At 34.3% G+C, this 24,902-nt stretch overlaps 3 protein-coding genes across 4 annotated transcripts; 1 reads left to right on the forward strand and 2 right to left on the reverse strand.

Annotated features, from left to right (window-relative positions):
• Positions 1-1,589: 1,589 nt before the first annotated feature.
• On the reverse strand, positions 1,590-4,215 carry LOC130991551 (heavy metal-associated isoprenylated plant protein 33-like). The gene is made up of 3 exons (XM_057915832.1): positions 3,729-4,215; positions 3,463-3,538; positions 1,590-3,355 (listed from the first exon to the last, which is right to left on the reverse strand). Exons 1-3 carry the CDS (start codon positions 3,756-3,758, stop codon positions 1,953-1,955), a joined length of 1,509 nt encoding a protein of 502 aa, XP_057771815.1. The 5' UTR covers positions 3,759-4,215; the 3' UTR covers positions 1,590-1,952.
• An 8,194-nt stretch (positions 4,216-12,409) lies between these two features.
• LOC130993032 (uncharacterized) lies at positions 12,410-13,423 on the forward strand. The gene has a single exon (XM_057917752.1). The coding sequence runs from the start codon at positions 12,410-12,412 to the stop codon at positions 13,421-13,423; it is 1,014 nt and encodes a 337-aa protein (XP_057773735.1).
• Positions 13,424-18,241: 4,818 nt separating this feature from the next.
• LOC130991552 (probable E3 ubiquitin-protein ligase LUL4) lies at positions 18,242-22,930 on the reverse strand. 2 transcript variants are annotated; one of them, XM_057915834.1, is made up of 3 exons: positions 22,263-22,930; positions 18,919-19,423; positions 18,242-18,636 (listed from the first exon to the last, which is right to left on the reverse strand). In XM_057915834.1, the coding sequence occupies exons 1-3, from the start codon at positions 22,667-22,669 to the stop codon at positions 18,523-18,525; spliced, it is 1,026 nt and encodes a 341-aa protein (XP_057771817.1). In that variant the 5' UTR covers positions 22,670-22,930; the 3' UTR covers positions 18,242-18,522. The 2 variants fall into 2 exon arrangements, with proteins under 2 accessions (XP_057771817.1, XP_057771816.1); XM_057915833.1 differs by having other exon boundaries at positions 18,242-19,423; positions 22,263-22,831.
• Between the last annotated feature and the right edge of the window lie 1,972 nt (positions 22,931-24,902).

Here is a 24,902-nt window from a genome sequence, read left to right on the forward strand (position 1 = left end):
ACTGTTAGACTAACTTAATAGTAGTACATATAGTGGGTGTGACCAAAATTTTAATTTCAACGTGGAGTTATATATTCCCCCCACTAATTGTAAAAAAATATAGCATGACATGAAATTATATTTATCAGTGTGAGTGGAGAGTCAACGTTGTGTATCTACAAACGACTGCAATTATGTTTCATTTGATTTTGAGGTTAGATAGCATTATATAAAAAGCCAATCTTCAACTGAAACGATACTAATTTTAATAAAAATAATTAAATGTATTGTAAACAGAGAAAAAATGTTGTTTAAAAAGTAATGTTAATAATGATAATTAATTGTATTGTAAGTGGAAAAAAAATAGTTTATCATGTGATAAAAAGTTTCTCAAAATAGAAAGTACTCCCTCCGTCCCACGAATCTCGAGTCATTTTCTTTTTTTGTTCGTCCCACGAATCTTGAGTCTCGAGTCATTTTCTTTTTTTGTTCGTCCCACGAATCTTGAGTCATTTCCTTATATGGCAAAAAAAATTCCCTTTATTCACATTTTCACTTTTTCACCTACCACACTTAATTCCTGTGTCGAAAAGAATTGCCTCAAGATTCACCGGACGGAGGGAATAATTGATTTTTGTGAACGTTCCAAAATGACGAAAAATCGATTTAGGATAAGTTTATTGTATTATCGAAAAATTAGATGCTAAAACATGACAATTTAAATGTAATATTTTTATTTTTCAAAATGTTGAGTGTTAGGATGTTTTGGTATATTTTCCCAAATATTAATGTGCAATATGATGTAGCATAAAATTTGTAACGAGGGGAGTGGAATAATGTGTATTTGCAAACGAGTACACTTTCACACATGCACAAATTTGGCTTTACACCAAAACCAATAATACTTACCCTCATCTCTATAAATGAATAGATACACAATACTTTTAGGTAACGGGGGGTGGGGTGGGGGTTGGCCTACTCTTCATCAATGAATGGACCCCAAAATGTTGTGAAATTTTGTAGACACCCCCCCCCCACCCCACCCCACCCCACCCCACCCCCCAACAATTTTCAATCACTCCACATACTCTTTTAGTGGAAGACAATTTAATAATTTCAAATGTCACTACTATACACTCTATCTGCTTCAAAGCAAATAACTAGTCATCTACACATCTCTGTAACTTATTAAGAAATAAAATACTAAAATAATGGAGGAAATTCTCTCAAACTTCAATTCGAACACCCCACAATTAATTCATATGTGTAGAATTCAAGAAATATTCCATTTTATGTCTCTGAATGATTTAGTGCCATCTACTGATCTACCCTAGTTTTGTAGATTCTACATTGAGTAGGTATATTCTATGCAACATTTTCACTCAAATAGATTTTTATTACTAGCAATATGTAACTGAAACTTTGATTTCTAATCATATACTAATATGATACATCTAAAGATATTTCGAAGAAATATGTTATTTAATTATATATAAACTAAAGCCTCGAATCATAAAAATGATAACATGTACATTAAATTTTTAAATCATTAAATTCTTAATATATCATAAAAGAGAGAGAGAGAGAGAGAGAGAGAGAGAGAGAGAGAATTGGGAGAGGAAAGGGGCAGAGAGATGGGCTTAGTCTTGTTAAAGCCCCATTCTCTTTGATTTTATTTCTGTTTGTGAAGATATAAACATGATATAAACACCCCCATCATCAAAACCAACAAACATCTCAATGTCTAAAGGCTTTTTAATATATATTAATCTATCACATAAACTTCCTATCATGAAACACTAATTCTAAACTTAGGGATTCAAAGGGGGAAAAATTAAAATTAAAATTAAAATCAAAGTAAAAAAATAAAAATTTAAACCATTTTCAGGTATATTATAGCATCCAAGTCATCACCATCGAAGCCACCTCACCAGCCGTCGGACTCCGGCCAATTGGGCGGAGGCGGCGGCGGCTCACATCACGGCGCAGCTGGAGGTGTTCTCGTCGCTGAACATCGAGTACTGATCGGCCCGCTCGCCCGGCGGCGCCGCGTAAGGGTAAGGAGGGTACGGCGCCGGCATGTAATTCACGGCCGGGGGCGGCCGCGCGTACATCATCGGCTGAAACCGCTCGTTGCCGCCGCCGCCGCCGGCAGCCACGGCGCGCTGCTGGTTCATCATCATCGCCGCCATCTGCTGTTGGTAGTAAGGGTTCCCGGCCATTTGATCCGGCCCCGGACCACCTCCTCCTCCTTGGAAGTGGCTAGGACCGGCGGCGGGCCCGCCGCCACCGCCGCCGTTCATCGCCGGGAGGCCTTGAACGGCGGCGAGGTTTCCCATTTGACCCATTGGTGGCAATTTCCCCATATGGCCCATCGGCATATTCCCCATATGGCCCACATTAGCACCACCATTGATGGGCATCATGTTTGGAGGCATGCCATGACCCCCATCATTCATCCCACCCCCACCCCCACCCCCACCCCCTTTCTTGGCCCCATTTGCAATGAAATTGTTGATATTTCCAGCCCCACCGCCACCACCGTTCTTGCTCTGCCCCATTTGCGGCGGCCCGCCACCGTTTTTGCCACCCTTCCCACCCCCTTCATTTTGATTATTCCCATTACCACCTTTCTTCCCACCACCAAGATTCATCATCTGAATCGGGATATTCCCACCGCCACCGCCACCGCCGCCGCCGCCTTCTTTCTTCCCGTTCCCGCCATTTCCAGCAGCATTGGCGGCCTTCATCATCATATGGGGCGGCAGCCCGGCCCCATTCCCCATGATGCCCGGCGGCGGCGGCTTCATCTTACCCGGCGGCGGAGGGCCGTCGTCGAGATCATCATCAAAATCATCCTCATCCTCGTCGTCGTCATAATCATCATCGTCGTCGTAGTCGTCGTCGAACTCATCGTCGCTGAGCCCCTCATCCTCCGGCAAGCTCAGCTTCATCGCCTTCTGATTCGGATGGCCGTTGAGCGGCGGCAGCTTCATGTCCTTCATAAACTGCGGCGGCAGCTTCAGATCTTGAAACCCCTTCATCTGCTGTAGCTGCTGCAGCATCTGCGGCGTCATCCCCTGCGGCGGCCCTCCACCACCGCCGCCTCCTCCTCCTCCTCCTTTCACCTGGTTATTACCACCTCCGCCACCGCCGCCGCCGCCGCCTCCGCCCTTCTGCGGCTGCGCCTTGTTATTGCCACCTTTGGCATTGTCATTCTTGGACGAATTGTTGTTGTTAGAGCTGGGTTTGGGGGCGCCCCAAATCTCGGCATGCTTCCCATTCTTGGTAAGCTTCTTGATGAGCGTGGCCGCGTCGACATTGCCGGAAACGGTCACCTTCCCCTGCTCCGAATCTATCTTCGTGGTGTAAACACCTGCACCAAAAAAAAAAAAAAAAAAAGAAGATTCACCATTTATTCACGAATAAAAATAAATAAAATTGCGGGAATCAATTAAATAAAATACTAGGAAGTAACGTTACCATCGATCTTCTGCAAGATTTTCTTCACTTTTTGCTTACACCCGTCACAGTGTATATTGACTTTGAGAACACAAGTCTGTGAGCACAAGCAACGCCAGAGGAAAATCAACAGAGTAAAGCTCAAAACTTTATTACTCAAAAGAGCCAAACAAAATAAATTAAAGCAAGAAACTATGAATAAATGAACCAATTCAATCGAAATGAAAAAAATCAAAAATAAAAATCCAATCTTGATTAAACAGAAAATGAGAGGGAGAAGAAGGTACCTGGATCTTCAAGAACTCTTCTTTACTCATTTCTAACCACTCAAAACGCAAGAAACAGGGGTTTTTAACAAACACAATGAGGTGAAATTAAATGGGATGGATCTGAGTTAAATGAAGCAGAGAGAGAGAGAGAGGAGTGAGAGGCTATTTTAGGGGGCTGTTGTTGAACAACATTAAAACTCTTCTGAGTGCTGAGCTCTGGTTTCCTCTATTTCAGAGTTGGACTATTAGAGAGAGAGAGTGGCCAATGTGTGTGTCTGTGAGAGAGAGAGAGAGAAGAGAGAGAGACTAAACAAAACAAAGTGCAGACTGGCACAGAGGAGAGGGTGTCACACTCTCACTCCCTTGGTTTCGGGGCTTTATTTATGCCTATTTTTTTTTTTTAATTATCAAATCTCACCATTCTTATTAAATTTTGTGTTTTCTCAAAACAGAGGAGGATGGATGTAATTTCTTCTCTCTCCCACAAAACACACACATAATGTTAAAACAAAGGAGTTGGGCAGCTTGGCTTTATAGAGTTGGTGCTGTGTTGGCTTGGCTTAACTCTGATTACAGGTAACCATGGTTAGTTAAAATTGAAACTGAAATTAAAATAAAAGCAAAATCTATACATTTATTACCATAGTTCGTAGTGAGATTCCCACTCTAAAACTGGTTGCTGCAATAAATTTTACTCATTTATTGTTGCCTTATTACAGCAATATTACTTCCTACATCTCCAGATTTCTGCAACTAGCTCATCTTATTCTGCCTTAATATTACATTACACACCTTTTTTTTCATTTCTTGTTTTTCAATCCATTTTGTGTAGTCAAACTACTCGGGTGTAATCTGTAAATAATCTGTAAATTATGTACTCTCTCCCTCTGCGATATCGTTTCCACATTGTGGATGATGCGAGTTAGTGGAGTTTGGGCCCCGGGCCCCACAATAAAGATACTTTTAGATGAAAATATAAGGTTAAGAGAATAAAGTGTTATGTGGACCCTACAACTATAAATGGAAATGAAAACGATATTGCGGACGGAGAGAATCTTAATTCAGCTGGATTCTATCAGATAAGTGAGAAATTCATGTAATTAATGTAATCCCGCACCAAAAAGAAAGTAAGAGATAAGGTGGAATTGAATGAAAATTCATGGGATTTAGGTTGAAGAGACTTGAAATTTAAGTGAATGGCTTATGATTTTATTAAATTAATATCATTCAATTTCATGGAAGTTGTTGGATGAAAATGAAATTATTCAAATTGAACAAATATATTCTTTTTTGTAAATTTTCTTGGAATTGAGATAGGTAGCGACTAATTGGAAGTTTATGAAATTGACCTATAATCTACAATATCTCAAGTCACAATGACATAAAGTTTAAAGTCAGTTTCATGAATTTCTAGTTAAAATTCAAGAAACTGCTTAATTCTATGATTCTGTGAATATTTATTATTTTGGTCAAAGAAGAGATTTATATACTGTAATTGCACCTTTTTGGAGGAGGAAAATTCATTGAATTTGTCACGTTCTTATTCAGATCTGGAATGATTGTGTCATCATACAACTCATAATCAGAGCAAAATATTTCCTGCATCGACACAGAAACTGAAATTATTAGGTAAATAGATGTTTTAATATTTAGTGTATGTAATATCGATTAGTTAAATATAATTTTTTTTAGAGGAATAGAAATTAAATTTACTTCTATGGATTTCTCACATCGAAATATAATAATTCATGGTGAATTCACTTGAGATTTATCATGCCTTCATTTTTTTATTTTTTATTTCTCAAAGATTAATTTGGTGCCTACCATGTTGTACTGCAAATCTTATTGGCATAATATACTTTAAATTCAAAAATGGAAGATTTAGATAAGTAGAGTACAACAAATTTGTATGGGAAGAAAATAGATTAATATTATGATATTGAATAATGAGAAACTGGAAGAAACTGAAGCAAAAAAAATGGTGAAATTAATTTTTTTCAAGGAGGAAATGATATTATTTTATTCAAGAAGATCTACTTTTATAATATCTTTCAATTAAATTAAAGCGAAAAATTCCCGTTCGAACAAATTGATCGGATATTATGCACAACAAATTATGCAAGGCTATGAGCAGTCCTATTAGCAGATTACCTGCGAGCAAGTCCGCATCGAACAACTTCACGAATACCAAGAACATTGTGTGGAAGAAGTTCATCTCCGTCCCCTCCGATCTAGACATGATTCACAACAAAAAACGAATAAATAAAAACTTTGATTAGTGTTATGTAATGATTCACGTTCAGTATTATACCGATCACGAATGTCATTATCTCTGGTATTAATATAGTCGAAGACGAATCGGCACGTTGCGACTGAGCCACGATTACTCTCTCGGTTGGACATTGGTCCTTCGTCGAAAAATGATAGTAATGAAAATACTGTGACGCGACTTGTTATATATATACTGATAATTTGATATGACATATACAATTATAATAATTATGACCGTTTTAAGTTTTAATTGATATAGTAAAAAGAAATAACTCACTATACAATACGCGACAATTATAATTTAGAATATCTATAATTCGTCAGTTACAACTTGTAATAATTTCCAATTTCAAAAAGTATAGTATAATACTAATATAGATAAACGTATTTTCATGAACATGAAGTGTCGTCTGTGGTCATGGACGGCAGGCACGAGGCCTCTATAACACTGCGTCATGTTTTTGTTTCGGCCACATTTTTCTTATTTGAAATTCGATTTTCGAGCTGTTTTCAAATATAAACTCATCGAGACGAACTTCAATTCTCGTGAAGACCATTATTCCTAATTCTCACTCATTTTTCCTACAATTGCACCAAAACAACTCAACATGCCCAATACTTCATAATATAAGGAAATTAAGTTTTAAATTATTACTCCTCCCGTCCACAAAAAATAGTTCATTTTTGTCATTTTGGGATGTCCACAAAAATAGTCTCTTTCCATTTTTGGAAACTATCAATCACATGGTGGCCCTATTCTCCACTCACAATACAATTAATTATTATTATTATAAACACTATTTTTAAGTGGAATCATTTCTCCATTCATAATACAATAACTATTTTTATTAAAACTCGTATCGTCCCTTACTGAGACTATTTTTTGTGGAGGGATGGAGTATTAATCATCTAAAAAAATTAATTAAAATGTAATAAACTCTTTATTATGAATTAGTACTAAACTCCAATTAATTACTCCTAATTATAATCAAATTTTTAGGAGTTCAAATCATTTACAGCTTATAATTTTACCTAAATATATTATTAAAAATATAAATTCTACTTCAATGCGTAATGTAACTTTTTTTCTTTTTTTTTTTAAAGAGTAGATGTGAAGATAAAAGCAAGAATATCCCTAAACATCTTTTCATAACGTGAATGGTTGATGGGTGACTCAAATTCTTAAGTATCATAAAAATGACATCAAACTTTTAAGGAAAAGTTTTATCTAGAAGCTGCCTACATAGGATATACATACACATGAGATACTCCATTTTGTACTACTATTATATTACTCCCTCTGTCCCACCCAAAGAAAGTGATGCGTATTTCTTTTTGGGTTGTTCCATCAAAAATGATGCATTTATTTTTCTGGTAATAATTTTACACTACAAACAATATGATCCCACACACCTTTACACTACAATCTTATTCTCCTTAAATCCCGTGCCCAAAAGAAGTGCGCCACTTTCAGTGGGACGGAGGGAGTACAAGTTTTGTTTTATTACACACACCTCTTCCCCCATCAACATACTCCACTTTCAATTTTTCACAAATATTAGAAAAATATATTTAATATTATTAGAAAAAGTATCATTTATTAGTAATTATTTTATCTTTACCGTTATTTATTACTTCACATATATATTATCTTCATAAATATTAAATAATATTATGTTAATAAAAAAAATTAAGACAATTTAAATTAAAAAGTATACTTTATTTTGAGACATTTTAAAAAAGAATAAAGAACTAATTTTGTGGATGCATGCAAGGACTAAGGAGTATGTATTACTCACTCTATTCACGATAAATGTAATACTTGGTGAATGATACGAGTTTTAATAAATGATTAATAATGTATTTTTTGCGATAAGGATTGATTATGGGTTACGTTGTTTTTTTTTTTTTTTAATAAATGAGGATTAATTGTGAGATTGAATTACAACAATTAGAAAAAAGAACACCTCAAATACCAATGATCATAGCTCAAATGATATGTATCAGAATGCTTCATCATAAACTGATTACTTGTGCTTTCATACAAATGATTGAATATGCAAAACGATAACTTTACCCTTTAAATTATTTCCCTCACAAATATTGTTATAATTTGACGATGAAGTGTTGCTCAATAGGTAGGACACTTCTAATCAGTAAGTCAGAAATTCGAGTCACTTAATGTGTGTGAGTTGTATATTTCTAAATGGAATATTACTTTAATTTAAATTTAATTGATCTTTATAATTACTTTTCTTTCCCCAAATTATCCTAAAATTTACTTTAGTTTTAACTTTTTTTTTCAAAAAAAAAAAACTAAATAAAAATCCAGCCGTCAATCTAATAGTAATATGATCAATAATTGAAGTAAAAAAATCAAATCAAATTCGAATCTATCACTATACGATCATTTAAAATAATTATTTATCGAAATTTCTTAAATTAATTTATAGGGAATGTTTGCTTGCAGCCCAATTTATTTTTGTGGGACACAACTATGATGACTATTGACTAATAAACAACTTGGACAGTGTATATATATATATGACTCCAAATAATCACTCTAAAATCTGCCTAGGATTCCAAGTTCACTTCATAAAGTAGTGAAGAAAAGTCTAATATTCTTAACGTCGTGAGCAAATTTATTCTTTTTTTCTTGTACTATACTAGTTTGGGATTGGAGCAAATTTATACTAAATACTTCAAATTAGTGTAAAATGTCTATATAACTTTATTTCCTTTTACCAAGTAGTTACTATGGATTGGTGCAATTTATTAGAGTCTGAGGATTTTTTTAGGACAGTAAATTATGTTGATTTGGAAATTAGGATAAAAAATTTCGGACTTGTAAAAATAGGGTACTAATTTTTTTTAGAGTAAAATAGGACACTAATTACTAAGCGTCGTAAAAATAGAATATTTCTCGGCCGATAATTGGCCGAGAATTGTCCTGCGGGTGCAACACTTTTCTCTGATACTGTGATGCACCGAACTAGATATTGTGAACATTTTTTCTCTGATAAAATTTGGACATTCAATTTGAGGATTGATAAATTGGTTTTGATTATTTGCTACATTTGAAAATTGATGGACTCAAGTAAATGCATATTTTTGAGTGAGCCTCTTTTGACTGAATTGAACAGCTTTTCCGGTTTATCCTGAAAAGTTTATTTACCTCTTATGCGAAATGGAAAAAAGCATTTAAGATTGCCTCTTTTTGCATGACATTATACCTACAATCTACCAAAATACAACCAAATAATTTACCTACATTTTGTATTTCTAAACAATTCATAAACTGTATTCCAACTAATTACGAGAAACAATTCATCAAGTTTATCAACTAGTATAATAAATTCTGTCATTAATTTGAGCCATTGGACTGATTAATTTTCGATAAAACTTGATTTTATTTACAACTAATTGGCTTAATTTCTCCAGCACCTATTTATTAGAATCGACTGTATTTTGATGTGATACCGGCATTTGCACCCCGTGCAATGCATGAGAAATAATTTTATATTTCTATAAAATAGACACCAACTCAATTATCATATTTATAAATATAATAAAAAATTAATTTTAACTGAATATATTTGAGCTGAATATTAAAAAAAATAAAGAAAATTTTGCAATAATAAAATCCGACATTATGAAAATAAAAAAAGAAATAAAAAATATATTTATTAAAAAAATATGAGAGAGGAGAGAATTTTTTTAAAAAAAATCTCTAAATTAAATATTTACATAAAATATATCAATTTAAAGCTCTTATCGTGATCTTTAATTTGATATGCATATTAAACGTTTTATAATTAGTTGAATTTTGCAATTTAGAGAGAAATAAAACAAAAATAATACTCTCTCCGTCCCAATTCAATAGGTCACAAGGCTTGAGCACGGATGTAAGGAACGAAAAATTTATAATAAAATAAGAGATATAGTAGTAACTTTTTGATGATATTTTTCTCCAAAAAGTAGGAGAGAAAAATAAAGCAGAGATAATAAGGTGTGGAGCACAAAGACATTTAATGTAAATAATAAATTATGTGAGGATATTTGTTATATATTAACTTTCCATTTTGGGAAGTGACCTATTAAAATGAGACGTCCAAATAATGAAACATGACATATTGAATTGGGACGGAGGGAATAATAAGATATAAAAAAAGGGTAAAAAAAATTATAATTTACAAATAAACCTTCATTTGTATTATAACTACAAAATTATCACTCAATTTTAAAATCAATTTTTTAGTATATATATAAAATTTAAACGTTACAATAACATTACCTCCTTTTAATTTGTTGCACAATTAGCACCCTCTCTGTATTAATTTTATTTATCCTACCTATAAACCCATATCAAACAGGTCCTCAATTTTTTATAATAATTGTGCAACCACACTTCGGCGATGCTTGTTCCAATGAAGCATGTCACATCAAGAAAAAATTACTAATGTTAATTCTGCAATCAATTGAATAGTAATGATAATATTATACTAATATTCTTAATATCATGTTAGAATTGTGGAAGGGGTGAAATTTCCAATTAACTCTTTTTTAAAAGTAAATGTAGGCCATTAAGTAGGTAGGTGTGATTCTTGAAAGCCTAAACCATGATGAAAGTGTTTGTGTTTTTGTCGTTACACTTTGTGTATTCTTAGTTTAAAATTAGGGTACCCTTTTGAGTTATGAGCAATTGAAGGAAATGCAAAAATGCTTAGAAAAGAATACTCAAAACAACTTTTTCACACCTTCTATAATAATGCATTTCCAATTTTGGAAATGGTTTATTTTTCAAAAGATTTTGCTAAAATGATGCTTACATATTTATTTTCTTTATTTCTTCTTTTGCTTACTATTTACTCAAAAGATTGCATCTCACACCTTAAGATATGTGGTTTTGCCTTTTTCTTCTCCCTTTTTTTTAAATATTGAAAACGATTAAAGGGACTTCTTTTCTTCTTCCTCATTTTTTATTAATGATTTTAACCCTTTTCTTAAAGCCATTGTCTTTAACCAAAATTTGAGTATAGTTCGTGTGGTTTGTGTATTTATAGGCAAAAATCAAAATTTAAGTATAGTTCGTGTATTTATAGGCAATTAACCCTTTTCTTAAAGCCATTGTCTTCCTCTACATTAAAAAGAAGAAACAAATGCGAAATTATTTATGAGATTATATCATATAAGAAAGTTTTCTTTATATATATAATAATGCATTTTTTCTATTAATATTTCTTATGTATTATATATAATAATAATTTTTTATAATGAGATCATAACTTATATATATGACAATAAATAATTAAGATTGATTTCTAATCAACTTTAAGGAAAACATTTGATCATCTACCAAATATTTAAATTGTTATAAATGGACTTAATTAATGGGCCTGTCAATGATGTACAAGGATTGACTGGAGAAGTTTGGTAAAATATAGTAAATTAAACCAACTCACATTTATTTGAAAAATATTGCAATCAAAACAATATATTGGTTTGATAGTGCCGATTCAATTACTCAACCGTCAAAGTTTGACAATCAAATTAATAATAACTGAGAGGAAAATTTAAAATGTGGGCTTCAAAAATTCTCAATTAATAGTAATAAATCTAACCTTTTAATAAATATCTAAATCTTAATTTTAAACTCGTGCCAAAAACTAGAATTTTAATGTGTTCATAGACATAAGTTCACATCGTTTGAATATTCCTTTGGGGACAGATTATAACATTATTTGAAACACTTTAAAGTTGTGTTTAGTTTACAACAAGCTAGGTACAAACCCTTCATCTTCAATATGCTGACGACACCGTTTTTTTGGCTCCGGGAAATGCAGAGAACGCATGGGCTTTGAGGAGCATTCTTAAACTCTTTGAGTCTCTCTCAGGACTTAAAGTTAATTTCGACAAGAGCAACATTTTTGGTGTTGGAATCCAAAGTCCTGTGGGAGATCATTTGGCATCCATTCTCAAGTGTAAAGTTGGAGCTCTTCCAACTAAATACTTGGGGATTATGATCGGTACTCGCCTCACCCGAGTAAATGATTGGAGGTATCTCGTCGACAAGCTGAAGAGAAAAATCTACAGATGGAAAAATCGAAAGTTCTCGTTTGCCGGAAGAATTACAATGCTCAGATCGGTTATGTTGGCTATCCCAATTTACCAGTTCTCGTTTTCAATTCTTCCTAAGAAAGTCTTGGCCGAGCTCCGAAGTATGATGTGTAATTTTCTTTGGGGATGAGGGGATTCGGAGGCTAGAAAGACCCACTGGATTAGATGGGAGGTTTTGTGCAATGATATTCGGAAGGGAGGTCTTGGGTTCAAAGATTTGGGGAGTTTCAATCAGGCTCTCATGGTTAAGTGGGTGTGGAGATTTCTAACCGACAGAAACTCTTTGTGGGCACGAGTCATTAGAGCGTGTTATGGGGAGATTGAGTGGGACGATGGGGGCTTCAGAATGTCAAGTCCTATTAAGAAAAAAACGGGGTGGTGGAAGAAAATCGTTGAAGTGTGTGGGGGGGGAGGGAGGAAAATGGTTCAAAGAGTGTTTGGATATGCAGATTGGAGAAGGTGATTTCTTCAAATTTTGGGATCACTGTTGGGTTGGGGGAAAAAAGTTGAGCGAAAGATTTCCTAGGCTGTATCGCCTTTGTAAAAATCAGGACGGGTTTATTTCCAATATGGGAGAATGGTTGGGGGAAGTGTGGGAATGGAAGTTGGAGTGGAATCGAGAATTGAGGGAGAGAGAAAGAGCACAGGCCGATGAGCTGTTGTCCTCTATCAAGGAAATCAATCTTCATGCAGGAATGAAAGACTGTTGGAGGTGGAAACATACTCCCAACGGCTTGTTTTCAGTAAATTCAGCATACAAAGCATTCCGACAAGCAAGATCGGAGAATGGGACTAATTGTGAGCAAATGGATTTCAAGAAACTGTGGAAGGCTCCAGCTCCTCACAAGATGAAAACAACAGCTTGGAGGATTCTTAAAGGAAGAATGGCGACGTGTGATAACCTCATCCGAAGAAACATTTTGGCCGCTAATTCGAACTCCGACTGCATTCTCTGTAAGTCGCAGCTGGAGGACCTGAATCATCTTTTCTTCTCCTGTCAGATTACTTGTGATCTTTGGAAAGAAATTTTATCCTGGATAGGTATTCAGACGGCAATGCAACGCACGGCAAAGGAGAACTTCCTTGCTTTTTCTAATCTTGGGGACAAGGTAGATTTTCATTTTATGGCTTGTGTTTGGATCTGTGTGGTGTGGTGTATTTGGAAAGCAAGGAATGATTGTATCTTTAGCCAAGCGTCATGGAACATATCCAAAGTGGTTACCGAGATCAAGACAAGAACGTGGAGCTGGACGCAAGTGTATAAACAGATGCCACAGTCTTTGGACTTAAAATCTTGGATGATTAAGCCTAAGGTGATTGAGTGAACTCCTGTTTGCTCCTGAACGGGAGTGTTTGATTTGGCTTCTGAGGTTTGTTGTTATGGTTTTTCTTTGCTGAAGCTTGTTGTTGGTGTTTTTGGTTTGTTGGGTTGTAGACTTTGGTACTACTGGTACCACCCTCTGATTTTTATAAAACTCCCTTTTCTCTGATAAAAAAAAAATTTATGTCATTTATATATAAATGGACAATTACATTTTACGAATTTCGTGTATCAAGTATCAACAATCAAAGAAATAATATTAATGTATATGTAATTTTATGAGCAACACTTAGTATTTATGTCAAATTCATAGATTGAAAAAAATTATTAAAATAAAATTTTATTAAAAAGGAAAACGAAAAACCCTTGAAAGGACAAGAAGCAGACTAAGGGTCGAGCCTCATTAAAACCTCACTAAGGAAAACTTTGGAGGGAAAAGCCTTAGCTAGGAAAAAGAGTACTCGTCTAAAGAACAATGTTAACGAGCTGAGTTGGGGCTATTTCAGAAACTCCGCCCGAACCATCGCCCCTAAATAACCCCGGCTCGTTAACAGAAAACAGCAAATGCCAAGAAAAACACCAAAAAGCCGAAAAAACACAGAAACAAGCAACCAAATCCAAGCCATAGAAACGCCATAGATTGAAAAAAATAATTTACGAATTTCGTACATGAATAATCAATGCCATGATACGATAGCATGTGATACTTAATTGAACGAATTGAATATAATCATTTTTCACTGTCTCCAAATTGTTACAGTTGTGCTATTATCATACTTTAAACATAATTTATATATCCTTACCTTTTAATTTACGTTTAAACTTTCAATTAACTTGTAATAATAATAATAATAATAATAATAATATTTTTACAATAAATAAATAAATAATCAGACAATACATATCTCTCTCGGTCTCTCTCACACATATATATTAAAAGCTGTTAAATGTTACATAGTAGCAAAAAAATATAAATATAAAATAATTAACATAATTAAGTATAATATATATATAATATTCAGATTACTAAAATATAATATCAATATCTTATATTAATTCCTTTTTGTACTAAATTTGGCATGTTAACAATAATAATACACTAATCTTTCGATTTTTTTTTTATATTTTTACAATAAATAAATAAATAATCAGACAATACATATCTCTCTCGGTCTCTCTCACACATATATATTAAAAGCTGTTAAATGTTACATAGTAGCAAAAAAATATAAATATAAAATAATTAACATAATTAAGTATAATATATATATAATATTCAGATTACTAAAATATAATATCAATATCTTATATTAATTCCTTTTTGTACTAAATTTGGCATGTTAACAATAATAATACACTAATCTTTCGATTTTTTTTTTTTTTTTTTTTTTGTCGGACAAAGTCATGTTAGATGTTAGAAATTAGTTCCCCATCCACTCCAAGAACCACCTTATCTCTCCATTCACCAAATCCACCTTATATCTCCAATCTCCAATTCGCTCCCAAGAGGGATCGAACCCGGGTCACTTCACTTAAGTAAGGACCCGGTGGCCAGTGGGCTAAGCCCCTGGTTGATCACGAAAGCACGTGAGAATTACGATTGATTTGATTAAAGTCGCAAAAAGTAGTCATTGTTTTCAATCTGCAAGGATTATATATTTGTTTATTTAATTTTGGCAAAAGTCGTCTTTTCAAATTGTGATTTTATCGTTTTGCTACGAGAACATGCCCTATTTAATAAAAATATAGTATATATGTAAATCCAAAAAGCATATTTCCGAAAGAAAAAAAAAAAAAAGTTAGTGTGCATAGTAAAATGAGCAAGAGTCATGGGAAGCATAATTGTGCATATCCACGGGTGTACGGATGTGTTTGGATCAAGAAATATCTCATCTCTAACATTTACTACTACTATTCTTTTCTATTTATGACGCAAATCCATATAATTATAATCTGCACTTTTTTGGGTTTGTTTTGTGTGTATGGTCTATTTTACCCTTTAAGTTAAATTTAGGATTTAAATATTTGCACCATACTTATATAGCATGGATTTGGAAGAAAAAAGGTTATATATATATATATCCAAGGGGGAGTCTAGTTTCAAGAGGTATATGTTAGATAATGCCTTATATTCGGATTAGAGTACAATTAAATATAAACAAATTATTATTCCATTTGTCCACTGGATGAGTATTCATTTGTGGGAAACGGATTTTAAGAAATTGATTAAGTGTGTGAGTGAAATAAGAGTTTTATTTTTATTGTGAATGGATTGTGTGGGGTACATTTATCATAAAAGGAAATGAACATTCATTTGATGGATGGATCAGAAAGAAAATTGATTAAGTGTGTGAGTGAAATAAGAGTTTCATTTTTATTGTGAATGGATTGTGTGGGGTACATTTATCATAAAAGGAAATGAACATTCATTTGATGGACGGACCAGAAAGAAAATATGAATACTCATTTGATGGACGAATGAGTAATATACAGATCAAATTTGGATACGAATAGCGTTTAATAAATTTTGATTCGTCAAACAATGTGAGATGTGCACGTTAAAGGAAATTCATATGACATATTGAAAATATCCTTATTGATAATTGGACACTTGTACTACTTCAGTCCATAAAGCATCTTCTTTAAAGTATTAGACGTGAGTTTTAAGAAAAATTAGTTGTGTATTTGATAAGTAGTGAAAAAGCGCCACAATTTAGAAAAATATAGTGATAGTTTGTGAATTTATGTGAATTCATTAGCGCCAATATATGAAAATATTGAGGGTAATAGTTAATGCTATTATGTCCAGAAAAAAGAGTAGAAAGATGTTTTGCGAACCAACGAAAAATAAAAATTAAGGAGATATTTTTTGAACATAAAGTATATTAAATGGGTGCATGTAAAAATAAAAGATATTAAGAGTAAATAAAACCTTGAGAATTATTTATGCATCCTTAAAAAAAAATTACTACTATAAAGAAGGATGCAAATAAATCTTCAACTTTCTTCAAGAAGGATGCAGATAAAAGAATTTTTTGAAGAGTGTTCATCATATAATTTGAATTAGGTTAGATTTTATGTCGGTTACATGTTGATATCATGCTCGTGTCACACACTAAGGTATTTAAGTACTATTTGTATTCATTTATTTTTCACTTTACACCAATTAAACACACATTTGGAAAAAGATGTCAAGCACTCAATAATGTGAACTATTCATTTTTATTTGTACCACTACTAGTAATTATCGTTGCTCTATTAATAAATAGGTCAAAAGAGTGAAAATTTATGTCCAAACTAGACCTCACCAAAATAAATAAATAAATAAAATAAACAAATCATACTAGGTTAGGGGAAAAACACAAAATAAAATTTGTGATTGAATCTTAAATAGTGTATATAGTAGTGTAGTTTGCCATTTATGCACTAACACAACATGTGAAAGGCATTGGTGAAAAAAAACCTCTTCTTCTATAATCAAAGGACTCTCAAATCTTACTCAAAGCAACCCTAAAATTTAGGATCCATCAATGTAAAACTCAATCTAGGAAACCCAAGATTTGGGATTGGGATTTTATTGAAGCAAATTTGTGAATAGATGAAAATGTTGCAGAAAAGGTCAAATTCGAAATGTGCACATAGGCAGCCTAAGTGGGATGGTCCCTTTTTTGAGAATGACACATTTCTTCTCACATCATGTACATGTCACTTGTCAATAATATTTTGCTATATGCCAACTTTTATGCATCATTTCAAGATTTTATTGTCTAGTCATTTTGCAGAGATATATGTATCATTGTCTAGATCTTAGTACAATGATATAATGAGTGAATTTTCACCCTTCATTCTATAGTAGTATTTCTTTATTATCATGGCGCGGTCCAACTATGTGCCCGAACCGATATTTGGGATGTCGATACAGTTCGAAACCGATGAATTGGCCCAATATCAAGTGGGTTGCCCCAGTCGACATCCTCGTCCATTTGCTCATACACATGCGAATCCGATCCGACTATGTGTCCGAACCGATATTTGGGATGTCAATACAGTTCGAAACTGATGAAGTGGGTTGACCCGGTCAACATCCTCGGGTGAGATACATCGGATGCAATATTTATTGTCTTTTTGCTCATACACATGCGAATCCGCTAAACCGTGGGCCCCAGTGCTCATGAAGCAAAACACATACAAGAAACTTGAGGAATTCAAGCAATGTGCAGTAAATAATGAAGGAGATGAACCTAAACCGGTAGTGACAAACAACATGCAATACTCAATGGTCCCCCAAGAATACAAGAATACAAGAAAACAAAAAGTTGTATTAATTGCTGAGACCAATTTTGTAATTTTGTGTTCAGAAGAAACATGGGTCTCAAGGCCCCCCCAGCCATAGTTTAACAGAGGCCAGTTTTTGTATCTGCGGTTGCTAACTTCTATGGCAAAACACTCTTTTCCAACACAGCTTTTTTTGGCTGTTTGGAAGGGGTGAGTGATTGAGGCATTATTGACAGCTATTGCTGTCCGACTACGAGTGGAAAGGCAGTGAAGTTCTTATCATGGGATGCTTCCGTACGGTTCATGACGCAGTGCCTAGTATCCATCGTTAATAACTAGGACTATTAGGGTATCTAACGCCGCTTGCTCGCATAAGATTTCCCTAAATCCTCTGTTTCTTGCCTTCTTAAGTAGACGGACTTAGAATGTCGTCAAGGTGAAAGATCCTAGAGCTAAGAAAAGAGCAGGACACGAAGAACTAGATAGAGCATGATAATAGTTCAGAATCAAGAACATAAATTGCCCGTGTCGTGTGTGGAGGCAGGCAGAAAACAAAAGAAGGATAATATTCAAGAATATAACAAAATGTGTAAGGCAAACTATATGAATGACTATTTAGTGTACACATATGTCGATATTTCTAACAAACAAGACGGCAACGACCCTGTTGGAGAGATTTCAGATATGTATAGTATAAATAATCCTGGATTAGAGTGCAGAAAAGAAAAATGAACCATGGATGGATATTGACAGTTGCACAAAAACTTAAAATATACTAACATAGAATGGCTTGGTCGTTAGAATGCATTATCTTGCAATTGCGGCCTTTCAGTGATCCATATTATCAATCCTGATTTCAAGGAGCGCCTCAATGATTTCTCGGCAAATGGGGCATTTGTTCGACTGAAGTCTCAGTGCCTTCGCACAGCTGCTGCACATACACTGGAATACGGAAAAAAGAAAAATCAATTATCATGAGTATAGTAAAAAAAAGAAAAAATTGGAAATGTATTAATAAGGGAAAGGGAGCACCAATACAATTAAAATCAAACAAACACAGAATACAAGTCCTTTTTCTTAATAAACAAACGGATTTTCAGAAGAAACGAACAAATGATTATTAGCTCGCCCAGGGTTATTTCTGGAAATATAGAAATATTCATCAGCAAGGTTCGATAAGGAGATGATTGAGCTTTGAATAAATAATTTAGAATCTTTCCTCACCATATGTCTGCAGGGAAGCAATGCGATATCCTTCGGTTCAGTCATGCAAACAACACACTCTTTTCCTGATCCACTGTCGCTGAAACCCGGGCCAGATTTTCCTAACCCGTATATCTCTCGCAGCTCATAGCAAGTATCATCGGTCCAGAGCAACTGCCTGACAACCTTAGGTGTAAATTGTCCCTCGTGATTTTTGGGCAGAACCACTTGAGTTATCTGCATCTGAGGCAACGTATGTGCCAAAAGATAGCTTCTATCATCAACTATGTAAGGAGTTATGCAAGTATCAGCCGATATAACAATCGGAAACACATCATCTCTGGAGGACGGATTCGACAAATCATCCAATGCAAAATACCGTAAGTCGATGCCAGTTCCTGAAGGCTGACGAAATTCCTGGTGAAGTCCTTTCCTGAAAGGAATTTTGATGGGAACATATGTTTCTGGAAATAAGGGGACAACTCTGCGGTCGGCCTCTTCTTTGGCGAAGTAATATATCGTGATGCTGTTATAGAAAGCATGGCGATTAGAGAAGCGCTCAAAATGTAAGAATATTGGCTCGTAAGTACAAGAGTATGCACGATCTGCACTAAATTGTTTAGCCTTTGAAGCCTGCGGCAAATTATGAGAAACCTCTGTTGCTCATATAACATACCAGAACAAAGACACTATAAAATTGTCATGCCAGAATGGTGCAATCAAAGAGAAAATTGACTCTTTCAAAGGATCATTCAAGAAGTAAAAAACAGCAGAAGTTGGAAGTTCAATCACTCTTTCCAACCACAATCCACCGTTAGAAATTATACAGTATGTTTTACCGGGCAAGTTAGACAGATGATTAAAATGCATCGGCAATTCATTGTGAACCAATTTCCATTTTCTTTAATTTAGAGAGAAATAGTGACGAGAGATCTTCTGAATGAATAATAGGATGTGAGTGTCTATGTATTTTAGTAATTTCTTGTAAATATTATTGTTGATGTGGTATGCTTGTGAAGTTTTTGACATGAAAATTGAGAGAGTGATGTAGTATGTGTTGTATCTATATATACAAACAAAAACTCATCTAATTTCTTTATTTAATACTGTTAATTTATATAAAAAAAATCATCTACAAATTCAAGTGTATACTCGTGAATTTACATACTTATGTATTTTTACATATATATACTACATATGCACATATGTATTTGCGTATATTAATATAGGGATGAGATTAGGTAGCAATTCCCCTGTTGGGAACTATGAACTATGAGATGTACAAAGTTTTTCTTTATGATAATGCTTTTTTATTAATACAACAATGCTTCTTCTTATGACATTTATAGATCATACAAAGATCAATGGTTCGGATTGGTTGCTAGTCCCTAAGTTGGGAAAGTTTTTATTTGACCCTCCTCTAGATAGTGATAATTTTTTTATGAATAGAGATGTGACTAACTAGTGTAGAAATGAGATGGGTCGGTTGTTTTTATAGGGATTCACAATCAGTAAAAAAAAATTAACCGAGATAAAGAAACAAATGGATTGCTCACAATCAGTCACACAGTATTCATATAAATTATATTCTACCATGTTCTCTAACAGAGTATTTTATAACAGGTCAGATTTACAGAATTCGACCCGAAACCAATTATGATGTAACAGCAGCAACATAAACTGTTCCAGTCTGAAAAGGCCACCACAAAGAAAAGAGAACATCAATCAGTCCTCTGCCCTTCTAACTCTATTTTTTGAAATATGTGTCGAGGAATATAAGCACACGAGAACTGCATGCAGAATGCAAGGACTACTCGTTCTAAAGTTTAATACGAAACAGTACATGCCTGCTTTTTATAAGAAGCATACTTCAAAGCATTATAGTGCATTCAGGCACTCATGCCAATTATACCTATACCTAAATTTATAAATTGGATTCTGCAAATCTCTAGACATGCAATCAAAAGGTAAACAAAGCATGACGAAGGAAAGAAAGCAGGGAAATCTACATTAAAGTTATATAGGCAACAAAAATTCATAAAATGTAACATATTATCTTCGTATAAAAATGTAGATGATGCGAGTTCTGCTAACTAAAATATACTAATACAATGGTGTAACTCACACTCCGGAGGAACTTATGATGTTCGACTTTGTTACCTAAACGGAACCTTTTTTTGTCAGTTGGGGGAGGGGGATTGAACCCTGTTCTCTTAGCTACACACAAGTGAGAAATACCACTAAGTTGCAAAGGTTTGTTTCACCTAAACCAAACTTCTAACTTCAGCACATGCACACATATCACCTTTCTCAAAGCTTAATATGCAATTTGAGGCCAAATGCACAACTAATTATACATAACAGAGAAAGACAAAATGAACTTTCAAGTAGTTAAAAGTAAAAGATGAAATCATCTCTTAATTTGCAACAAGTAAATATAATGTATTCAAGAAAAGCAAAATGGAAACAGGACAAAGAACTCCACCACTTATGTCATATGTATGATCAGAGGGAAGCAGTGGCAACTCAAATTTCCTTTGAACACCAGTACTAAATCAAACATCTAAGTGGATAATCTTATAATGCCGCATCCCAGTGATTAGAAATAGATGATGTTTAGAAAGTTGAGTAGTTAAGCATTTCGCAAGGGGAACACTGCCACAATTATCCTAAAAAAGATTCGAACTTACGCATTATTGATCATGTATACAACAAGATACCAATGCCAAATCTCACAGACCACCCTCCCTCCCTCTCCTGTCCCCATGAAGGCTCAAGCCTATTATAACCACCAAATTCACCTTGACGCCTTTTCTATCTCAAGGCAATATTCAAATAACTCATAATACAGCCATCGACATACATTCACATACGCTAGTAGTGTGGGCTACCACACACTACTTCCCTTATTATAAACCTAAAAGTTTCCTGTTACATGTAAAACTGTAACTTATATCCAAAAAAGTCAATTTCACTCATATATGTAGCATGATTTACTGAATCGGAACATTCAACAAGCTTGAAGATCCTTGAATCAAACATAACCCTCGCAGGACTTCCCAGACAACTGCATAACTACTTCGACGACATTAATAATCAGACAACAAGCTTTCTAGTTGCTACTTGGCTGAACAAAATGCCTAATCCCCTCATAAGCATATCGAGCAATGCAATTCAATCCACAGTAGAACTTAATCCAAATTTGACATGCATAATGCATTCAAAATCGATATCAGTTCAATTTTGCTTGCAGCTAACCTAACACAGCAAACTAAGCATACACTACGCGATCAAACAACAACAACAACAAAAAAAATCACAACTTTTGCACAAAAACACAAGTATCAATTACCCAAAAATCTCACCTTCCATCAAGCAAAGCATCAAAGACGAAGGAAACCAAGCTGCGATCCGGGTTGAGCTCATCGTTTTCAAGCCTCAAGGTATCCTTATGCACATTGACATCGCTATTGACAACCTTGGTGGGCTTCTGGTCGCCGCAGGGCGGCGCCACCACCCGCGGCGGCGGCTGCAGCTCGAAGGGGCCGAAATAGGGCTGGCCCACGAGAGGGGCGGCGTGGTTGCAGACGGCGTAGGCGTTGGAATTGTAGTAGGGGTAGTAGACGGGGGGCGAAGATGGTTGTTGGTGCACGGGGTAAGGCGAGGGTTGGTGCGCAGGATAAGGGGGGTAGTAGTCCGGGTGGAGGGGTGGGGGGTAGGGGTGGGTGGGGGCTCTCCGGCGAGCGGTGGTGGTGCTGAATGAAATGCCCATTTCGCTCGATTTGGGGAAAGGGGAGAGAGATGCCTCAATTCTTGAAATTGAATGTGAAATTTCATGGCTTTCATTTCCTCAAAATTGTGGCTTTTTAGGGGAAGATTTATGCAATACAAATTTACAATTCGAAAAAAAGAATCAAATATTACAGGTGTCAATCTATAAACCAGCGCTTGGGCTTTAAATTCTATATATTGAGAGAGGGAGCTCTGCTTTTTCTTTTCTAGGTGCGATTAAGAATTTTATTTTTTTTAGGGAAAGTGGATTAAGACTTTAATTGTGATGATTACGATAATCTAATACTAAATTTCATGTCCGTCTGTACCGCACCCTTAAGAGTAGGAGTAGCTGTTGCCAAGTAAAGAAAACTTGGAGTAATAAATTAATAAGATAATACTCCCTCCGTTCCACGAATCTTGACACGTTTGGTTTCGGCACGGGAATTAAGTAATTGTAGATTAGTGTTATAAGTGTGTAGTTAATAAAGTATAAAAGTGATAAAGTAGGAGAGAGAAGTTACCTCATTTAGAAATGTGTCAAGATTCGTGGGACGATTCAAAAAAAAACGTGTCAAGATTCGTGGGACGTGGGACGGAGGGAATAGTACTTTTGAATACAATCGGGTGTACCATATAACCGGGTCGCAGCACCCTCATTTAAACCTCAACTCGCATCTTGATTTGAACTCGAATTTTGATCTGAACCTTATAAATAACATTATTTTGGATGTGGATCAACTCGATTGTACGAGTATACCTGGTTGAACTCAAAGTTTTTGTGTCCTCAAATAGCTATGTGCTAAACTATAAATAGAGACTACCTTTGTATGATAATTAAAAGTAGGTGTATTTAGAGATAAAATATTTAATTTATGTGTAAAATCAAATTTTGATATTATTAAAAAAAATGTATTTGAACGTAATCACCCCTCAATCCCACCCAACGGACACTTACATATATGCGAAATTTTATGGTAGCTTCGCAATAATGCTTATTAACTTTTGCAACTTTTGTGCATCTCATAATCTCTCTCTTAAATAAATAATTTATTTATAGTGAATCAACATTATAAAATTGATGAAAAAAGAAGCCATGATTTGGTGCATCGATTGAGAATTGGAGAGAGTGCACACATCTTTTTACCAAGTCAAAGATCACACTCTCTTCCACAACCAAAGTAATTATTCAAGCCATAACAAAAGGCATCACTAACAATGTGCTTTCTAAGAGATATTCCCAACGTAATTAAATACATATCAACTTATCATAGTTTTAAGTCTTGTATTTAATTTATAATCAAATGATAATGATAATCATAATAATAATATTAATAATAGAATTGGTGGCTGGGCATTATGCTCAGGTCAAAATTTAAAAGTATAGCATATTTCTTAACCATACATAATGCAAAACCATAAAAATTTAGAGCTGATATATATTTACCCATTTTCAAAAGACAAAAAAACAAAAAAGTCCACTATAGAAGAAAATTATAAAAATTGGTATCTATATTTAACTTGAAATAACAAAATTATTTTTACTTGAATCGCAAATTTTATTGAAATTACAAACTTTGCTCGATAATTGCAAGTCGAGCATTAGTAATAAATACATTAATTGCAAGCTTGACCTCTGCGAGTCGAGCATTAGTGGTAATTAAATACACCAATATTTGACATGTTGGACCATTGAAAGTCGAGCAATCGAGTAATAAATGACCGAGCATTCTTAAAAATGCACTGATGCTTGACATATTCAATCATTGCGAATCGAGCATTAGTGTAAAATGCATTAATGCCCCACGTAAGGATAAATACAAGTAATTATAATTTATATATTTTGTTAAAGATGGTATTTTTTAGATTTTGTCTTTCAAATGAGTATACATCATTTTGCCCCCTAAATTATTCATATTTGTAATATTTAAAAAAATTTAATTTATAAAATTGATGGAATTCCGCCTAAGGTTTGGAGTTGAGACAAATGCACACATTAATTAGACTTCTTTTTTTTTTCAATAGTAAAAATGTATTTCTCTCCAAATTCATCTATTAGTACTGATAAAAAGTAAACATAAATTTGGGCATAGACAAAAATAGGAGATACAAACTTGAATTGCCGAACATAAGTATTCATGAACATTCATTAAATCCTAAGTTACTTTTTTTTGAGGTGACATTAAATCCTAAGTTAAAAACAAAAAATTGTCACTAACAAAAGTATTCAGAAC

This window comes from Salvia miltiorrhiza, chromosome 7 (genome assembly GCF_028751815.1).
Source record: "Salvia miltiorrhiza cultivar Shanhuang (shh) chromosome 7, IMPLAD_Smil_shh, whole genome shotgun sequence".
In the NCBI taxonomy this organism is placed as follows: domain Eukaryota; kingdom Viridiplantae; phylum Streptophyta; class Magnoliopsida; order Lamiales; family Lamiaceae; genus Salvia; species Salvia miltiorrhiza.